This window comes from Coenobita brevimanus, chromosome 93 (genome assembly GCF_032717465.1).
Source record: "Coenobita brevimanus isolate Jiangsu-jjx chromosome 93, ASM3271746v2, whole genome shotgun sequence".
NCBI classification, from domain to species: domain Eukaryota; kingdom Metazoa; phylum Arthropoda; class Malacostraca; order Decapoda; family Coenobitidae; genus Coenobita; species Coenobita brevimanus.
This window is the reverse complement of record NC_137046.1, coordinates 36,127,883-36,145,803: the sequence shown is the minus strand read 5'-3', so window position 1 is coordinate 36,145,803 and position 17,921 is coordinate 36,127,883. Positions and strand designations below refer to the sequence as shown.

General features: G+C 42.3%; 1 protein-coding gene across 1 annotated transcript in view; it reads right to left on the bottom strand.

Annotated features, from left to right (window-relative positions):
- Positions 1-17,921, bottom strand: part of LOC145412397 (uncharacterized) — a 234,361-nt gene that overhangs the window by 115,507 nt on the left and 100,933 nt on the right. The window contains exon 4 of the mRNA XM_080282284.1: positions 13,328-16,596. Within this exon, the coding sequence (XP_080138410.1) occupies positions 13,328-16,596 (3,269 nt within the window). The remainder of the gene's footprint in view (positions 1-13,327; positions 16,597-17,921) is intronic.

The window sequence follows — 17,921 nt, the reverse complement described above, 5'->3', positions numbered from 1 at the left end:
GTGTTGGGAGGAAGTATCTGTGCAGTACGGAACTCTTGTCTTTCCTCACTCTTTCTCACTGCCCAGCATCCTGAGTTTCTCTTTCTTTAGGGCTCTCTCAATCCCCATGCTCACTGTTTGTACCCCACACAGAGCATATGATAATAGGTTTTAATATTTGAAGGGAATGCTTGTATAGTACTCCCTTTCCTCAACATCCTCCGCCTCTCATGCTCTCCAACATAGGGCTTATCTCCTTCTGTCGTATTCTCATCGACCTAGGAAGCTTTTAAACATCTCTCCCTTACAGATATATCTCACGTATTACACATTATTAATATCTTGTAGGTGATAGAGGGGGACGCCTTCCCGTGGTAGTACCAATATGAACGTGAGGCTTAACTCCCTGAGTCCTCATCATCCCCAAAAGGAGGATAGTTGCTAATATTATTGTCCACGTGGTTCACATTTCAGATGAACCTGGGACAAGAACAAGAACAACAACAACAGCAACAATAACTACTACTACTACAACAACAACAACAACAACTACTACTACTACTACTACTACTACTACTACTACTACTACTACTATTATTATTTCTACTACTACTGCTATCACCAATATTGCGTGTGTTATTAATGTTTTCGTTATATAGTCATAGTTTGCATAAATAACAGAAAGAGAACATCAGCGTGCCAAAAACAGAAATAGAGTTGTATGGAAGAGACGCCAGAACGCCTCCCATGGTGACGAGAAGAGTGGGTTGTGGAGCAAAACTAATTCTCTCTCTCTCTCTCTCTCTCTCTCTCTCTCTCTCATTCCTGTTACCATTAGGCTATCTTATCTATCTTCATCTATCCTAGGGGACCCTTCGCTGCCTGAAGGGATTAATATTCTAGCATGAGAGTGTTTATGGGACAAGTGAAAGGCATCAGGCCATGAGTGACAAGAATAAAGAGGAGGAGGAGGAGGAGGAAGAGGAAGAGGAAGAGGAGGGGTTGGAGGAGGAGGAGGAGAGTCGCTCGCGGATAGAGATGAGGAGGTGGTGATAAAGAAACGTGAATGCACTCACTGTACTGTACTTCTTCCCTCCTCTCAGTACACATTTACACCGCTATATTAAACACACACACACACACACACACACACACACACACACACACACACACACACACACACACACACACACACACACACACACACACACACACACACACACACACACACACACACACACACACACACACACACACACACACACACACACACACACACACACACACACACACACACACACACACACACACACACACACACACACACACACACACACACACACACACACACACACACACACACACACACACACACACACACACACACACACACACACACACACACACACACACACACACACACACACACACACACACACACACACACACACACACACACACACACACACACACACACACACACACACACACACACACACACACACACACACACACACACACACACACACACACACACACACACACACACACACACACACACACACACACACACACACACACACACACACACACACACACACACACACACACACACACACACACACACACACACACACACACACACACACACACACACACACACACACACACACACACACACACACACACACACACACACACACACACACACACACACACACACACACACACACACACACACACACACACACACACACACACACACACACACACACACACACACACACACACACACACACACACACACACACACACACACACACACACACACACACACACACACACACACACACACACACACACACACACACACACACACACACACACACACACAAACGGAACACCTTCACAACTTAAATGCCGAGTCGTTATGAGGTAGAGACGAGTTTCCTTGATTACTATAATCACCTCTCCAGCCTGACTACACCTGACCATCAACTGAGCTTAAAGGTGTTAGAGATCTTTGTCGGGTTAGAATATATGTAGTAACCCAATAATACATACTTTAATACAACCTTAATGCTACGTGAACAAATAAGAAGAGAAAATATACGCACATTATCTCGCAATCAACTCCTTAACCCTTTGACTGTTATGCCCAAGAGGTATCTAGGGCACCAAAAATACTGAGAGAGAGAGAGAGAGATTTAACGTTTTGGTTGGGAATAAAGCGCTTCATATCTTATTTCAGTTTACGACGAACGACTTTATTCAGGTCATAAATACGTAATGCAATGAAAAGGTTAAACAAGCACATACGCATACTTGAATAAAAAGATGAAAAACACAAACGCTTCACACAAACATACAAACAGCTTATACTTCACCCCGTCAAAATCCCAATTCCTCCATCTTCTAACCTCCAGAATCTTCCAAATATAGATTCCTTAATATTAAAAAAAAATTCACGACTCGGTCCTTCGTTATCTCTCAAATAGCTTCAGATATCTTCTTCTGCGATATACCACAGAAATATTACATCTCTTCTCTTTCAAAATCTCCCCAGAGGTTAGGTGTGCTGAACATACGTCGTACTTTCTCTACCCCTTTGCAATTGCTGACTTTGTACAGGGATTTAATTCGCCCCTGGTGGAGTACAATTGTTAGGTATGGGGGGACTTACTACATACAGGTCTTCTTAAAACTGTGGAGGCTAAGACTTCATCTCCCCACCTATTACTCCATGCAACTTTTCTCTCTGCACCGCCGTGTTGCATCTTTATGTCTCTACTATCGTGTTCTTCATTTTCACTTTTCCTCTGATTTGTCTGCTTGCATTCCTCCTCCACTGCAGCGGGTTCACAGCACCTGTCCGGCAACGCACTATCTCCCCTTTATATTTATCTCTCTAATGCAGGCAGGACCGAGAAGAGGTGGGGGGGGGGAGCTGTGGATAATTCCCGAGACCCGGGGCCAAGGGGGGACCCCTCGCCCTCCAAAATAATGTTTAAGAGGGAGGAAAATATAACATAGGAAAGTTGACTCTATAATGACATTGGATTTCTAAAGAAAAAATATTAAAGGAAGTAGGGATAGTTAATTGTTAACACATTAAAACGATGATGTGTAACATTTACAGAAGAGAGTTCTATATTACTATAATCTTACGTCTTACTGAAGGGTCAGGATGTGAAGAACCTCTGACCCACCGTCTTCTTTTGTTTTGATCTCTTATGAACTTATCAGTCAGAAATGCACGTACATAAATACATTCTAAGTAGTATTTCTCACATTTCTTTACATAATATATTATAATTTCCTATCGTTGTCTTACGGAGAGAAAGAGGAAGGTGCAGGATTCTTTGGGCAGTGCATCAATGTGCCGTCACGCGTTGGTTAGAGAACGGCCTAGCCGTGAAATAGAGGCCGAGTATAAATATATTCAGCACAGTTTTCAGGGGGAGGGGGATCCGTTGTTGATAATCTTGTCTCGCGCCTAGTGATGTCTGTCGGCGGCCCTGAATGCAAGATTTAACCACTTCATTCCGTTCTTCATGCATGCAATACGTCAACTCTGGTACTGTCTTCTTCAGCCTGCATTTCCCTATTTATAATCCCCAGTCTTTTAAGCGCAATGTATCCAGATATCTTGAAGCGAACGGATCTTGATTTTGGTTCTCTTTTGTTCAGTTTTTCCTGGAGCGAAGTACTTTTGAGTGAGGGTGAAAGTGAGGGTGAGTAAGAGTTAGGGTGAGAGTGAGGGTGAGAGTTAGAGATAATAATCAGCAGAATATCACGATCCTTCTTTTACCCTGTATCCCGGACCTTGGCCAGCCAAATAAGGGACCTCACATTCACTCAGACGCACAGGTTGCCCGTACTCCCCATCCTTACACACGCCCTTCGTTCGTCCAATCTAACCTATCCTAAGGAATTAAGGCTTGACTGATTAATTACGCTATCTGATCCTGCTAGTTTAACAAATGAAGGTTGTATTTAACTACTCTTGTTTTATATTTATATATATATATATATATATATATATATATATATATATATATATATATATATATATATATATATATATATATATATATATATATATATACACACACACACACACTCGTATAATGGGTTTTCCTTTATCTGAGGGAACTAGGCCACTCCCATTACATAAATCGAAGCTGTGTTTTTAAATGATAGGCTATTATGTATCTTAATGTCATGTTGCAGGAATAGCTCTCCTTGATTACAAGTCCGATCCCTCCTCCATTCTGACCCACTTGGCCGTCAACAGAGGTGAAAGTGGTTAATCTTTGTCAGGCTGGAGTAAACGCGCTATGGTGAAATGGTTAATGTGGTTTATATATGATTCCTCTGTTCAAAAAGTCGCTCCAGATCAGAAGAAAATCGTCCAGTGGTAGCAACAATAGAATATACGGTTTGGTCCGTAAATAGCACGCCACTGGACACTCACCTGACTGGCTTATGTGCTGTGGGGACGGCTGTCTGGTGTGGCAGTGGGAGTAGAAGATGAACAAATGTTGTAACGCAGACACTGAAAACGGTGACTGAGCCGTCTCCCAAAACACAAGGGAAATTACCCGGCGGAGTGAAAAAGGAGCGCTGTATGTGTGGACCAGCCCATAGAGTAGGTCCTATCGTTTATAAAGATTCCAACATTCTTGCATGCGTCGGCCTCGGTCACTTAATGGCGGCTTTTCTCGCTGCTCGATCTCCGGCAGCCTCCTTGTTCAGTCTCTTATCCCTGAGGCCACACTTTTTGACCTTATCCCAGGTCTTTTTCGGCCTGCCTCACGCAACCCGTCATCGGAGTCAAGTGGTCAGTGAGTCAATAGTGTGTCCGCATTCCTAACCAACCTCGACCCCCTGATGCACTAGGTCGAATTTTAAAAGGCTGCGTAACATCTCCTTTGCGCCTGATTCTGCACTTTGCGTCTCTGTATTTTCTTGTAGGTTATTGATGTGGAGTATCTCGAAATTTAAACTGAATAAATAACATGCACGAGTCTGCTAAGATGTAATATCCAGAATAAATCGCTATGGATGAGGCATGACAGTATTGTGATACCAACAGTATTGTGATACATGACAGTATTGTGATACCAACTCTAACGTACGGAAGTGAAGCTTGGACATTGTTGGAAGGACACAAGTCAAGAGTGAGAGCAGTGGAAATGAGTTATTTAAGAGGAGCCTGTGGAGTCACGTGGAGAGACAGGCTGACGAATGAGGATATAAAGGAGCGTTGTGGTGTGGATGTGGATGTGATAGGAAGCGTTATGAGGAACACACTGAGGTGGTTTGGCCATGTGGAGAGGATGGAGGGTGAAAGACTGACGAAGAGAGTGTATGTGAGTGAGGTGGAGGGGGGAAGAGGGAGGGGGAGGCCGAGGATGAGATGGAGAGGTGGGGTGGAGAGGTATATGAGGGAGGGGGGTGTGAGTTGGGAGCAGGGCAGTGAAATGGCGGGGGACAGGGCGACTTGGAGGCGATTTGTTTGTGGCCACCCCAAACGGGATTGAGGCGTCTGGCAATAGATAGATAGAATAGGATGAGGCACTACGAAGCGTCTTGTACCATCTGGAATTACGCCTTAAATTTTCTATCTCATTGCACGGTGCTTGGACAGTGTTTGTCTTTTCCTTGTTCTACCTTCCTCCCTCACACACACACACACACACACACACACACACACACACACACTGCGAGAGAGAGAGAGAGAGAGAGAGAGAGAGAGAGAGAGAGAGAGAGAGAGAGAGAGAGAGAGAGAGAGAGGTATAACCTTGGTGTCATAACAGTATTGATGTGTGTGTGTGTGTGTGTGTGTGTGAGAGAGTGTGAGAGAGAGAGAGAGAGAGAGAGAGAGAGAGAGAGATAACCCTGCAAGTATCACAGGATAGATAATTATTAGTCCATATTAATTATCTGCTGCGCCTAGTGGTTTGTTGTTAGCACGCACCGGTCGGAGTGACTGCCCTCTACAGATTCCAACCCTAAACAAGTGACTATTCTTGTTACTCCTTGCTTTAACTTGGCCTAAAACTTCCATCACCCTTTCATAAATGCTGAGCTGTAACACGATATTAGTAAGAAAATATATTGCTAGTCAGGAGGATGTGTTATGGAGAGGTAGAACGGAAGTATTGTCTTTTTCTGGACCTGGGTTACGTGAAATAAGCTGCAGAAGGACAAAAATCTGTCAAGTTAGAGTACATTATACCATTGATTTAAATACAACTAAGGGAAGTAGTCAAGTTATCTGCTCCTAAATATACTGGACTACGGTAGCCTTGTTTAGGGTCCTTACATCTGCAAAGAGGGAAAATAAGAACGGAGATCGTATTGAAAAGGGGCGTGAGGTTTTCGTCACACCACTTCCTTGGCGATTTATTATGCATATTTCAGCTCTGTATATTCCTGTATGCTTTCGATGCAGCTGTTGATATTAAGATTGCATAAACAGCACTGAAGAGAAGGTTAAGGTGTACTAAGGAAAATAATCAACGAATTGTTGCTACGAAACCTCCCATGATAAGAAAAATTCGACCCTGGGTAGTACCGTTTTTTTTTTTTTTTTTTTTTTTTTCATTAACTGTGCCTATGGCCTACGGGGAGGTCTCTGGCCTGGGTCACCTCTGGTTGATTTTTTTTTTTTTTTTTTATTGTTATTCCTTCTGTTTTGCGTTCATCTAAAACACACGTCTCCACTAACCAGCACATAAGATTTTGTTATGCTAGATTTATATCGTGCTTTTGGAAGCTAAAAAGCAGAGTAATATTGAATCGATAGGCTGAGGTAGGACGTACAGTACCCCCGTGGCCGAAAGCATTTGAAAATTTTCCGTCTTAATATTCTGAAAGCGTGGACGAAGCGTTTGAAAATAATCCCCAGTAACGTTTCATGCCGTCCTTTATCACCGCGGCATAAGGAAGAAACTTTATGCAGCAAATTAAATGCAAAATCCATTCAGAAATATTTACTTTGGGGGGAGGAGAAGGCAGCAACAACACTCATTATGAAGCCATCGATCATACTCTGTCCTCAGACACTTTCCGGAGCGATTGTGCGGTATGATATTGTGTGGGAAGTTTTGCATGTGGCTTTGGAGGTTTAGGAACACAAGTTCATTATCATTTTCTTTAACACACAGCACCTTAGTATACTCTTATGGTTTTGGTATAGTCTAAGCCGATATTATAAGGATAAAAGGAACATACACCATAACGTGAAGGTATGCAAAATATACCGGTAAGAATTACGCACTAAGCAACAACACTACAATCCTATGCCGCATGCGGAATCGACCACAACGTAAGATAATTTTGTGCTTCCTCCCCTCCACCCCCACCCCCGCGCGTCAACACGACTGATGACGTCACGTACCTGTTCACCCCAGGGCCTTTAAATGCAGGGTCATTTTCCGAGTGGCTTTGGAAATTTCGTAGCAGTTTTTCTCGGCTATTTATTTTATCGATTCCTTCATAATATATTTATATTTTTTTTATGTCACCGGTACACGGTGTCAGTATACAGAGGAAGAGTAATATATATGAAAAAATAATGCGCTAAGCAAGAAGAGTTACGAAACCACCTGTGCCACTCAAAATATTCTACGTTCCTCAGAACAAGCTTTCGGGCAGGTCGCTCTCGTAACTCAACACCGGTATTTTTATTTGCTGGAAGGACAGTGAGTAGGGAAAGTTTCTACACTCTCCTTGCCATGTAGTAGTAGTAGTAGTAGTAGTAGTTGTTGTTGTTGTAGCCCCGGGTCATCTAAAACACGAATCTGGTGGACTGCAGGTTTAAGTTACCCGTTTTCTGCAATCCATCATCCTCATGTCGGGGAGTAGGGAAGTTAGTGAAGAATGTATAACCAGCTAGTTGAGTCGCTCGGTTATATCAGTGCCACCTCATGACGGCGTCCCTTTCCAGAACCCTCCTTGCTTGATGAGACGATAACAGTTGCACATTACTCCTGCGAGGTGTACGAAGTGGATGGCAAGCTATCCTAGTCCTGTACACTTAAAGGCAGGTGACCAGGTAACAACCCTTGATGGCATGGCGTGATCGGAAAACCCCCAGTCACCTCGTGGGAATCGAATCAATGCAAGGTCGACGTGAGGTTGGGGCTTTCTAACCATAAAAAATAGAGGTGGGGGATCATGGAAACTTTTCCTACCCCTCACAGTTAGTCTTGAGTTTATATAAAGATGCGAGGCACGGAAAGAATATACCATTTTCATTGTTTTAATCCAGTTACTGTTTGCCTCATCAAGAGCGTAGGGGTGAGGGTTGGGCTACTCGTTCTCGATATATAAGGCAAGGGTGACCAGTCTTATTCGCCCATGAGTACCGTACTCTTAGCAATAAACTCCAACCACGCCTTAAATATAAACACACGCTGCATCCGTTCGAGCGCCTTAACCCATTTGACCTCCAGGCCCCACTGTCAATTCCCTTGCTGCAAAACAAATCCGAGTTGGAATCAGTCGATCGCATATATGGCTAAGGATCGTATTCAGGGTGCAATTGCTGGTTTCGTGGCACCTTTCTCTTGGCGATTTATTATGTCTGGTACACTGTGATATTCTCCTGTGTTATTTATTCATTTCTAGTACCGACATCGTTTGCCTCAGTGATGTAAAAGACCATACAAAAGTGTAATACCCAAAATAAATCGCTGAGGAGGAATTGCCACGACGTTACTTCCTAATATTCTCTCACATGTAATTTCTGTTTATAATATACATAGGTGTAATATGCAAAATAAATCGCTGAGGAGGAAGTGCCACGATGTTACTCCGTGATATTCTCTCCCATGTAACTTCTGTTTATGGTTACGAGATATTTATCCTCAGTAACGCACAGGATAAAACGTGTAATATACAAAATAAATCGCTGTGGAGTAGGAGTTACGGTATTCTATGCTGGCTACAGGAGGATACGGCCCTTATTATCGACATAGTTTCCCACAGTGACGAGCAAGAGGAAAAGAGTTAGTAATATGCAAAGCAAGTCGATGAAGGAAATGTGCCACGAAGTCTCCCATGCCACCCACAATAGAAAACGGACCTGAGTCACACGGCAGAGCGGAGTCATGACGTCATAGTCCTCTTACGTCACTGGACCCGGGATCACAAATTTATTCTTTATGCATTTCCCTTAGTAACTTATAATTATTTGTCACTATTATTTATTTATTTATTTTGCAAGAGGAGCTGGAGACAAAGAAGATTACCGACTCCTTTCCTTGTTCATCCTGCAGGAAATTGATATAATCGGCGATCATTTTCCTCTCTTAATTAGGACTCTTGTTTTATAGGATGAACAAGAAAGATGGAAAAAGTCGGCTTCCTCTTCTCCTCGTCCTTGCTGGGGAAAAATTGTTACGATAGGGAAGTAATCATAGGTATGTTGGTGACTCTAGCCTCTAAGCAGCAAAGTATGACGTCACAACAATCCTTGACGTCACAATTCTTGACGTCACCGTAACACAAAGGGACGCCTGAGAAAGGAAGACTCTGCACCTCAAGATGAAAACAGTAACGCACGAACAATAATAATAATAATAATAATACATTCATTGTTGCGGTGGTAATGAAATAATATGCCAGTTTAATGATGGCGATAGATGCTATTGGGTAAAAGCAGTAGGTGTGATGTGTGCTACGATGGAATTTGACTTTGGCGCGTATTTTACCCGAGTTTTAATTATACTTTTTATTGAATTGTCTGGTTATCTTTTTTTATTCATTTTTATTTCTCTATCGATTGGGTATTTATTTATTTATTTTATTTATTTTCCATTAATTTAGCTGTTTACATTTTTGCTAGACTTGTTTATTTATTTATTTTCTCATTTTCATTTTTCCAGAACGTTGAAGATAAAGGCCGAAAGTCTGCAAAGGTCGCTCTCTCCTAAGGCAGTCGAGGAAAAGGAAGTTAGTATCAAGATCAGTTCACTTGATATACCTGGACTTATACAAGATGACAAAATAAAGGTGAGTCGGCGTGGATGGACGGGTGCTGCATGGTCACTATTGGTAAGTGAACGACAATTTCTAGTATGGATAAACAGGTGTTGTATACCCGCCGTAATGGAGAAGCACGAAAGGTTAGGGTGTGGATAGGTGGGTGTTGCGTTCCCTCCGTAATGGAAAAAACCATGAAAAGTTTTGATATCTTATGGTTTACGCCAAAACCTGCAAAAAAAAAAATATTTGTTGACACATATAACGCTTGATGATATCCTGCCCAAATATTCAAAACAGCCAATTGAAATATCATGATAAGAATGGATACAGGTGTTTTAAACAGGGATTTTCGCTTGCAAGAGATAGTTTTTCTTTTGCGTGTGGATTCTTCCCAGCCTTAAGTATCTCCGAAATCGTGAATGCTCTAAAAGTAGGGTGACGCTGTTTTCGTTTGCTGTACCTTTTATACCACTCAGTATATAGCCGTGAGCAACAATTCGCCAACTCTTCCCCGGATGTGACAGTGGAAGGTGATGTGATTTTTTTTTTCTTTAATGTGATAGCTGTATGATGCACACAACAGGAGAGTGTGAGAAGGAAGGATACTCTTTGTCGTCTGATTGGGAATGGTAAATATGGAAAATGGGACACACTGCTGGTAGAGGGTTGTCAGCAAATTTCTGCCCACGGATGTACAGTTACGGTCATTAATATTCATTCACTTTAGTACAATTATAATGAGACAATGAGCAATGACTTTCGAAAACTTGTGATCTGAACTTCGGAATCTAACCAACTTTTCATTATACTATGCTTGACTAAAGGTGAGGTGAATTTCTTGTGTGGAACATGCTAACGTGAAAAATTTACTTTTGTTTATCCCATTTCTTGCCCTTTGCTTCATTTTCAGTCATAGGTTGAGTTTTAAGCATAAATTATACCGGTACCTAGATATTTTTTGTCTTTTTTTTTAACAATGTAGTACGAGTAAAGACAGTGAGATGGAAATAAAGTAACAGGAATTCAGAAAACGTAAGCACACAAAAATTTGGTCGAGCGCTACAGACTAGAACCATGTAAATCACTTCATTGCGACAGGACGACATTACTGGCAGAAGTTGAGCTGTATTGGGTTTTTCGGATATGCACATCAATGACAGCTTCATGTAAAAGAATGAGGAGAGTCAGAAACCAATAACACTAGAATAATGGCAAACGCTGACGAGTAGCAAGGCACGTTCACCGACACCCATTGGCAAACCACCATCGATTATAATTACTGTGTGTAGATTCCTAGTGGCGAAGTTTGCATTTCACCATTATCATCATCGTCATCGTCATCATTATTATTTTTATCGTCGTTATTATATCTATTTATTTATTCATCTCCTAACTTTGCACTCAGCGACCGACCCAAGGCAGTCAAACAGAGAGATTCGGGAAGGGGCAGGGACAGATAAGGACAGACATCATAGCAGTCACCAATGCAAGCCCCATGGATGTGCAGAGGGCTTGTATATAACTCGTTCCAGCAAGGATCGGTTCAATGCATGACCTTGGCACAAAAAAAAAAAAAAAAAAAGTAACCGCAAAAAATCGCATAATCGCCTTCAATCAGTAATAGAGAATATGTTCTTTTGTTTCGGTTATCCGCCTTGACAGACATCGGATTGAATTATTTGCTGATCATAACTGCGGTATTATATTAACTCTTTAAATATGATGACGTATTTGTTTTGTTTTTGCTTTCTCCAGACAACACGATAGATTTTTTGAACAAGAAGGATTAGATGCTACTGGTCTTGCCTAAACTATATCATTAGTCATTTCTTTAGCCAGTCAGAAACATGAGGTACATTCTCAAATTGAAGGTGTTGATATCGAGTGTACAGTTGCGGACATCAGTATCAGTTCACTTCATGGCCACAAATAAACGAGACAGTGAACAATGACTCCAAACCCTGTAATGTGATATTCAGACCCCAGCACACTTTTCAGTATATTATGCAAGAGTTTCATAATTATTCCACTAAAAGATGGAACGATGTTATTGTTCGCAGCTGTACATTAATAGACAAAACATCTTATTCTGAATAACACTGGAGATATCGTAACAACTCTTCTTTAGCGATTTATTTTGCATATATAAGACACCTCGGCATCCTCTTGTATGTTATCGATGCAATTTATGTTGATATTAAAACGACATAAATAACATACAAGAGAATGTTAAAGTGTAATGTGTAAGTATAAATAACAAGGAAGAGGTGTTACGAAGCTTCCTAACCACCTGATTCACCTCGCCGTGACTCATATCGTACGATCCGCCCCTTCCAGCCAAACGACCTTGTTCCTCCTACACATATTTTAGTCATCGTATTTCCTGTCACTTGTACACCCACCTCTCCCTTGGGTTATGCACAGCAGCTTTTTGTTTCGTTTTTACTGTAGATGTATGATGCAAAGAAAGCTGATTATATTACCTACCTAATCGCAGGAAACTTATTTTAAGGGTTACCCCTCAAGCTTGCAGTTTCTATGTTGAGGGATGATATTCTTGGGTAACTTTAATAATTTTTTCTACTACCTTAGTTCTTGTTTTCGTATTCAGTATTCCTAAGTCGTCCAGTCTCCCTGTAGCCGGCATTACTATTTCAGGAGTCCATATATTTCTCAGTTTGTACCCTGTTACTTTAATCCTGTCTGTATGCTCACTGTGTGGTTGTGCTGGTAACAAACACGAGTATTACCAACTTGGAGCTATATACATATATATATATATATATATATATATATATATATATATATATATATATATATATATATATATACATATATACTTTTTAAGGCTAGCTCCTGCAGGGAGCTGATTGGGCAATCGGCCAATATATATACCTACTGTAGTTATGTACCATACAATTAATCCTAATTAATTATATACCCAAACACTCCCTGGATCATGCCGATTCAGAATATGTATCATATGTGGGGGTAGATCCTAAGGGAACCGAGTTTATAGGTAACAATCATTCAAACACTCGCCTTTATTTTATATATATATATATCGTAATCTGTATCATGTACTTGAGTTTTGTCTATAAGCCTTGTGTGCAGTTATGAGTCATGTAGGAAGCACAACGTATTTCTATATTCTCTTTATCATATATATATATATATATATATATATATATATATATATATATATATATATATATATATATATACACGCACAGCTGAATGGTCTTCATCGACCATTATCCTCAATGCTAAGGATTTTACTGAAAAGTTTATCTATCTATTTCTACTGACGTCAAAACTTCATTAACTTATTACCGTAATAAGAACTTACCTGAATTGCGTTTTTTATGGTGCGTAGATGAAGGCCCTGTATGGGATCTGTTCTGCGCCGTCTGACGTACTGTGGTTGAGGTGGGCTGCTGCTTCTGCCAGTGTTGGCATTGATTTGTGTTTCGTGCATTGATCTCCTCTGCTGCTGTCTACTTAGCATCTCCTCCGCCGCCATGGCCGCCGGAAGGGACATCTGTGATGCTTTTCTGCCTCTTAGTGGTGGCGATGGCGGTACAGCAGGCGCTCTAGCAACTTGGTTAGCTAAGGTGAAGCCGTAAGATATAGATGCCGCTTTGCCACTGTAAAACTGGTCCCCTTCCCTGACACTAATTCTTGCAGGCCGCTGTTCCGCGGCGTCGTCGTTTGGGGGTTTCTGGGACAGTAGCTGAAGTTTTTTTTTCACCTCTTCCATTGACTCCTCCGCCGGTACTACTGTTGGCAGGGACTGGAGGGATCGTTGCTTCTTGGTCCGTGGACTTGGAATAGGAGCACGATTGTTAATCCATTCTGGGACTGGCTTGGATCCAACTTGAGAGGAGGTACTTGGAGATGAGTCACCATTGGAGGCAGGAGGCGTCTGCTGTCCTTTCTTACCTCGAGGGCTGGGTTGAGGAGGCACACCATTAGTGTCACTGATCTCCCAGTATATGGGCTCTGAGTCTGTATTGGTGTTACTGATGCCGTCATAATAACAGGAACTGGCGGGACCAACATATCCAGAATCAGATGAGGTTCGCTCATGCTCCATCTTCTGCTTGGTCTGGGCATGACGGCGAGGGAAAGTGGCCATCGTTGTGTTGTCAGCACTATTTTGAGCAGTGCCATTACTAACAGCATTCCCATTCAAGTTTACAGCATTGTTTATAGCTGGGGTAGGGGCCTGAGCAGGTGAGGTGGTCTGTGCTGCCTTTGCTCCAGCTGTAGAGCTGCCATATCTCCCCTTCTTAATCCTAGGGCTGGGTTTAGGAGGCTCTTCATTCTCCACAGGAAGGACTGAACCGAGTTTGAGTTTCGGAACTTCTGTAGGAACTGGATCACAGGAGACGGTTGAGGCAGCAACTTGTGAGCTATGTTCCTGCACTGAAATATCTGATGACGGGATTTTAGGATCATCAGCTTCAGCAACAGTTGCCTGGGGAGTGACAAAGGCATCCGCTGCTGAGCTTGGTGAAGGTTCTTTGCCACTATTTTTCTCTGCCACTTCTTGCATGCTCTCCTTGTGGGTATTATCTTCAACTTGAGTTATAGTTTCTGTCTGTGAAGCGATCTGAGTGGTTGGTTTTTGTTCCTCTTTCACCTCATTTTCCTCTTCAGTGGAGTCATTCTTGACCTCAGTTTCTGGTTTTGCCGCATGAGTTGGATCATCAGCTGGGGACTCTGCGGGCTCAGGGAGGACAGGTTTTGCCTGGGGTTCAGGAGAAGTTTGAGGTGCATTAGTCTTATCCTCGACTTCCCTAGGTGGTGTATGGTACTCCGAGGTGGTGAGGAAGCTGTAGAAGTGAGTTGCAGCGTCGTCGTTTTCCATGGATTTGATGACCTGTAAAGCATCCTTCCTCAGCCGTAATCCATCCTCTTCCACAAACGAGGTGTCTAGTCCTGGGGATGACTCGTGAGAAATGGATTTATGCTCGTCTGAATCTATGGGCGACAAGTAAGCCAGTCTCTCAGGTGATGCTCTTAGTGCGTCCTTTGCTGCAGAAGGTCCATGTGCTGTGGGAAGGAGATCAGGAAGAACTTCAGACGTTTTCTTGTCATTTCTTTCCGCACTGTTGTCATTATCGTCTTTTTCCAAGGTTGCGCAACTGTCAGGAACGTCTGTGGTTGCATCAGATAGAATAACCGTCGCCCTTTCTGCTGTTTGCGTTTTTGATTTGCTCTCAGTTTCAGTAGGTCCTTCAGTCTCAGTTTTTGTGTCTTTGTCTGCCTGTACAGTGACTTCTGTTTTTGGTTTGGAGGAGCCCTTGAGAAGATAAGCTTTAGTGAATGGACTTCTTCTTTCTTTCTTCTCCTTTTCCTCTCCACCTTCTTTCTTCCCTTTCCCAGTCGTCTGCTGAGAAAAGATAGAACCAGCAAAGTTTTTAATAGATTTAGGAATACTTGCTCCTGGGATTTTCTTTTTCTTTGTCTCTGATTTTCCGTCCATTCCTTGTGTTGCTGGTGATCCCTCTTTTTCATCGGCCAACGTTTCTGTTATGTCCTGTTTATCATCATCCCTAGATAACACCGTTTTTTCATTCACGGGGTGTTCTTTATCAGGTTCTTGTGAGTTGAGCTTCTCATCTTTGTTTTCTTTCTCTGATTTTTGAACGGTCTCCTCTGCCTTGGAAATTGATTCATGAACATTTTGATTTGGACTTGCTTGAGCACTTGAAGAACTAATGTCATGTCCTCCACCTGGCTTTAAGCCACCTGAGCTGCAGTTAATTCCATCATCTGACACGTCCAAGGAATCTTTGTTGTTTGAAGGTTGAATAGTCGGAGAGGTGTTGGCTAGGGCATATGGAGTCGAAGCGAGAACTCGATCTGCTTTTGTGTAATTTGAACGCTGGGAATCAATAATCGGCTTGAGTGATAATTTTCCCCGAACTTGGAATACCTTTTTTAGACTCTCCTTGCGGGCCACGTTCTCCTTTTCCGGTTCTTGCTTGTTTCCGCCATCTTGTTCCTTGATCTCGGTGCTTCCCTCCTGATGAAGAAGCTTGTCTCCCTGAGTTGTATTCAGCTTAATCTCGTCCCTCTTCGACCATTTCTCCGGCGGCTCATCCATGCTATCAAGGCGGATTTCAGACCTGCTCTTGGGAAGACTCGAAGGATCCCCCGCCTTCTGCATCTGCATCAGTTCCTGCGTTCGTGACCCGGCATCCTCGTTGTAGCTCTTAACCCACTCCCTTGCCTTGACTGATCTCTGTGCCTCTCTGCTTCCTGTGTCAGTACCTGTCCCGGTGTCTTTCTGAAGCGCTGTCCCCTCAACTGCGTCGTAATATTTAGTTGCTCGCATTTCATCGCAGTGGTCGGGTGTACTCGTTAAATTGTCCTTGGATCGAGTGAGCGTGCCCCGGGCGTCGAACCACTCATCATTGTACTCGACTTCAGGACTGACCGCCTCACACACTCCATCAATTGCCTCTTGGTCGTCTGAGTCAATGAATTCCAAGTGATCATTGGGCGCGAGTAGACCCGGGCTGGGGGGCGGAGGTGGGTCCTGAGGGGGAGGCGTGTTTCCGTGGTGCACTGTCAGGACGATGCTGGGATCACCCTCTTCTTGGTTCCCTGGGGAAGAATTGGAAAATCTTAGAACCATGCATTACTGTAGGTGGCTAGGAGACAGTAGCATCTCGTCCTTACCGATTTATTTTGCATTTTACGCCTATTTTTATCCCTTTATACGTCACTAAGGCAGACTTTTTAGGAAAGAAAAACAAGAATACAGTAAGAGGGAATATCGAGGAATAAAATATATAATAAATCGCTAAGGAAAAGGTGTTACGATGACACCAAAGCCACTAAGAATACCATCTTTAACTCCTTCAACACAGTAACGTTTTTCGTATTTTGTTTCTCCAGGCAGTTTTATTCAGCATAGGAGAGACGTCTGGCAAAGAGTAGAAATATAATTGATCCCTTCCATTAGTTCCCTCCAATAACCCTTATCCTTTTTGGCCCTTTGACACGTTATATAATTAGTTCATGCTGTCTCCAGGTGATTTTATTTACCTCTGGATAAACTTTTGGACTCAGAGAGGTTCAACATAACCTTCACAATAGTCTGTTTAATCTCGTCTGACAAAGATCCATATCCTCTGTCAGCTCAGTTAATGGCCAGATGTAGCCAGATTGGACGATAAATTTGGCTAGTAACCAAGGAGACTCATTCGTTCCTCATAATCAAGATTTGTCAAATTTCAAGTTGTGAGAGTGGCCCAGTTCCCTCAAATGAAAATAAACGAGCTCTATCCCCTTCACTGTAAGACATCTACCTTAATCGGAATATGATCAAGTAGTAGCAAGAATTTAATAATACGTCACCGAACTGGAGAGGTGAATTACAAGAGGTCATCCGCACTCTGGTGGTGGCAAGAAAAAGAACAGAAAATCCGATGTCTATTTTTATATTATTTTCAGGATTTTACAGACGATTTTATTCAGTTTTGAGAACACCTCTACCTATGAGAGTTAATGAAGGCTATATCACACCGTCCAGTTGCAAACGTATCCCTCTGAGCTGAATAAATTGGTCTGGAGACAGCAGCAACAAAGTATATAATGCATCGCGTGACTGAAGGGGCAGATAGATCAGTTAAGCCTTTCACTGAGATCTTTTATTTATTTATTTACTTACTCATTCATTTACATATTTCTTGCTAATTCAGGACATTTAATTCTGCATAAGAAAGGCTTTTCAAACTGACTGACCTTCATTAACCCGATAACTATAGCAGGTGTTCTTCCAAAATCTAAAGAACCACAAAAAAATGTAAAAAAAAAGGCGTCCTTGGGTGAAAGGGGATAGCCGCTTCACTCCGACGACGTAATAATTCGTTCTTATTACCCTCAGGCAATTATGTTTAGCCTGGGATAATTTTGTGATTTGAGGA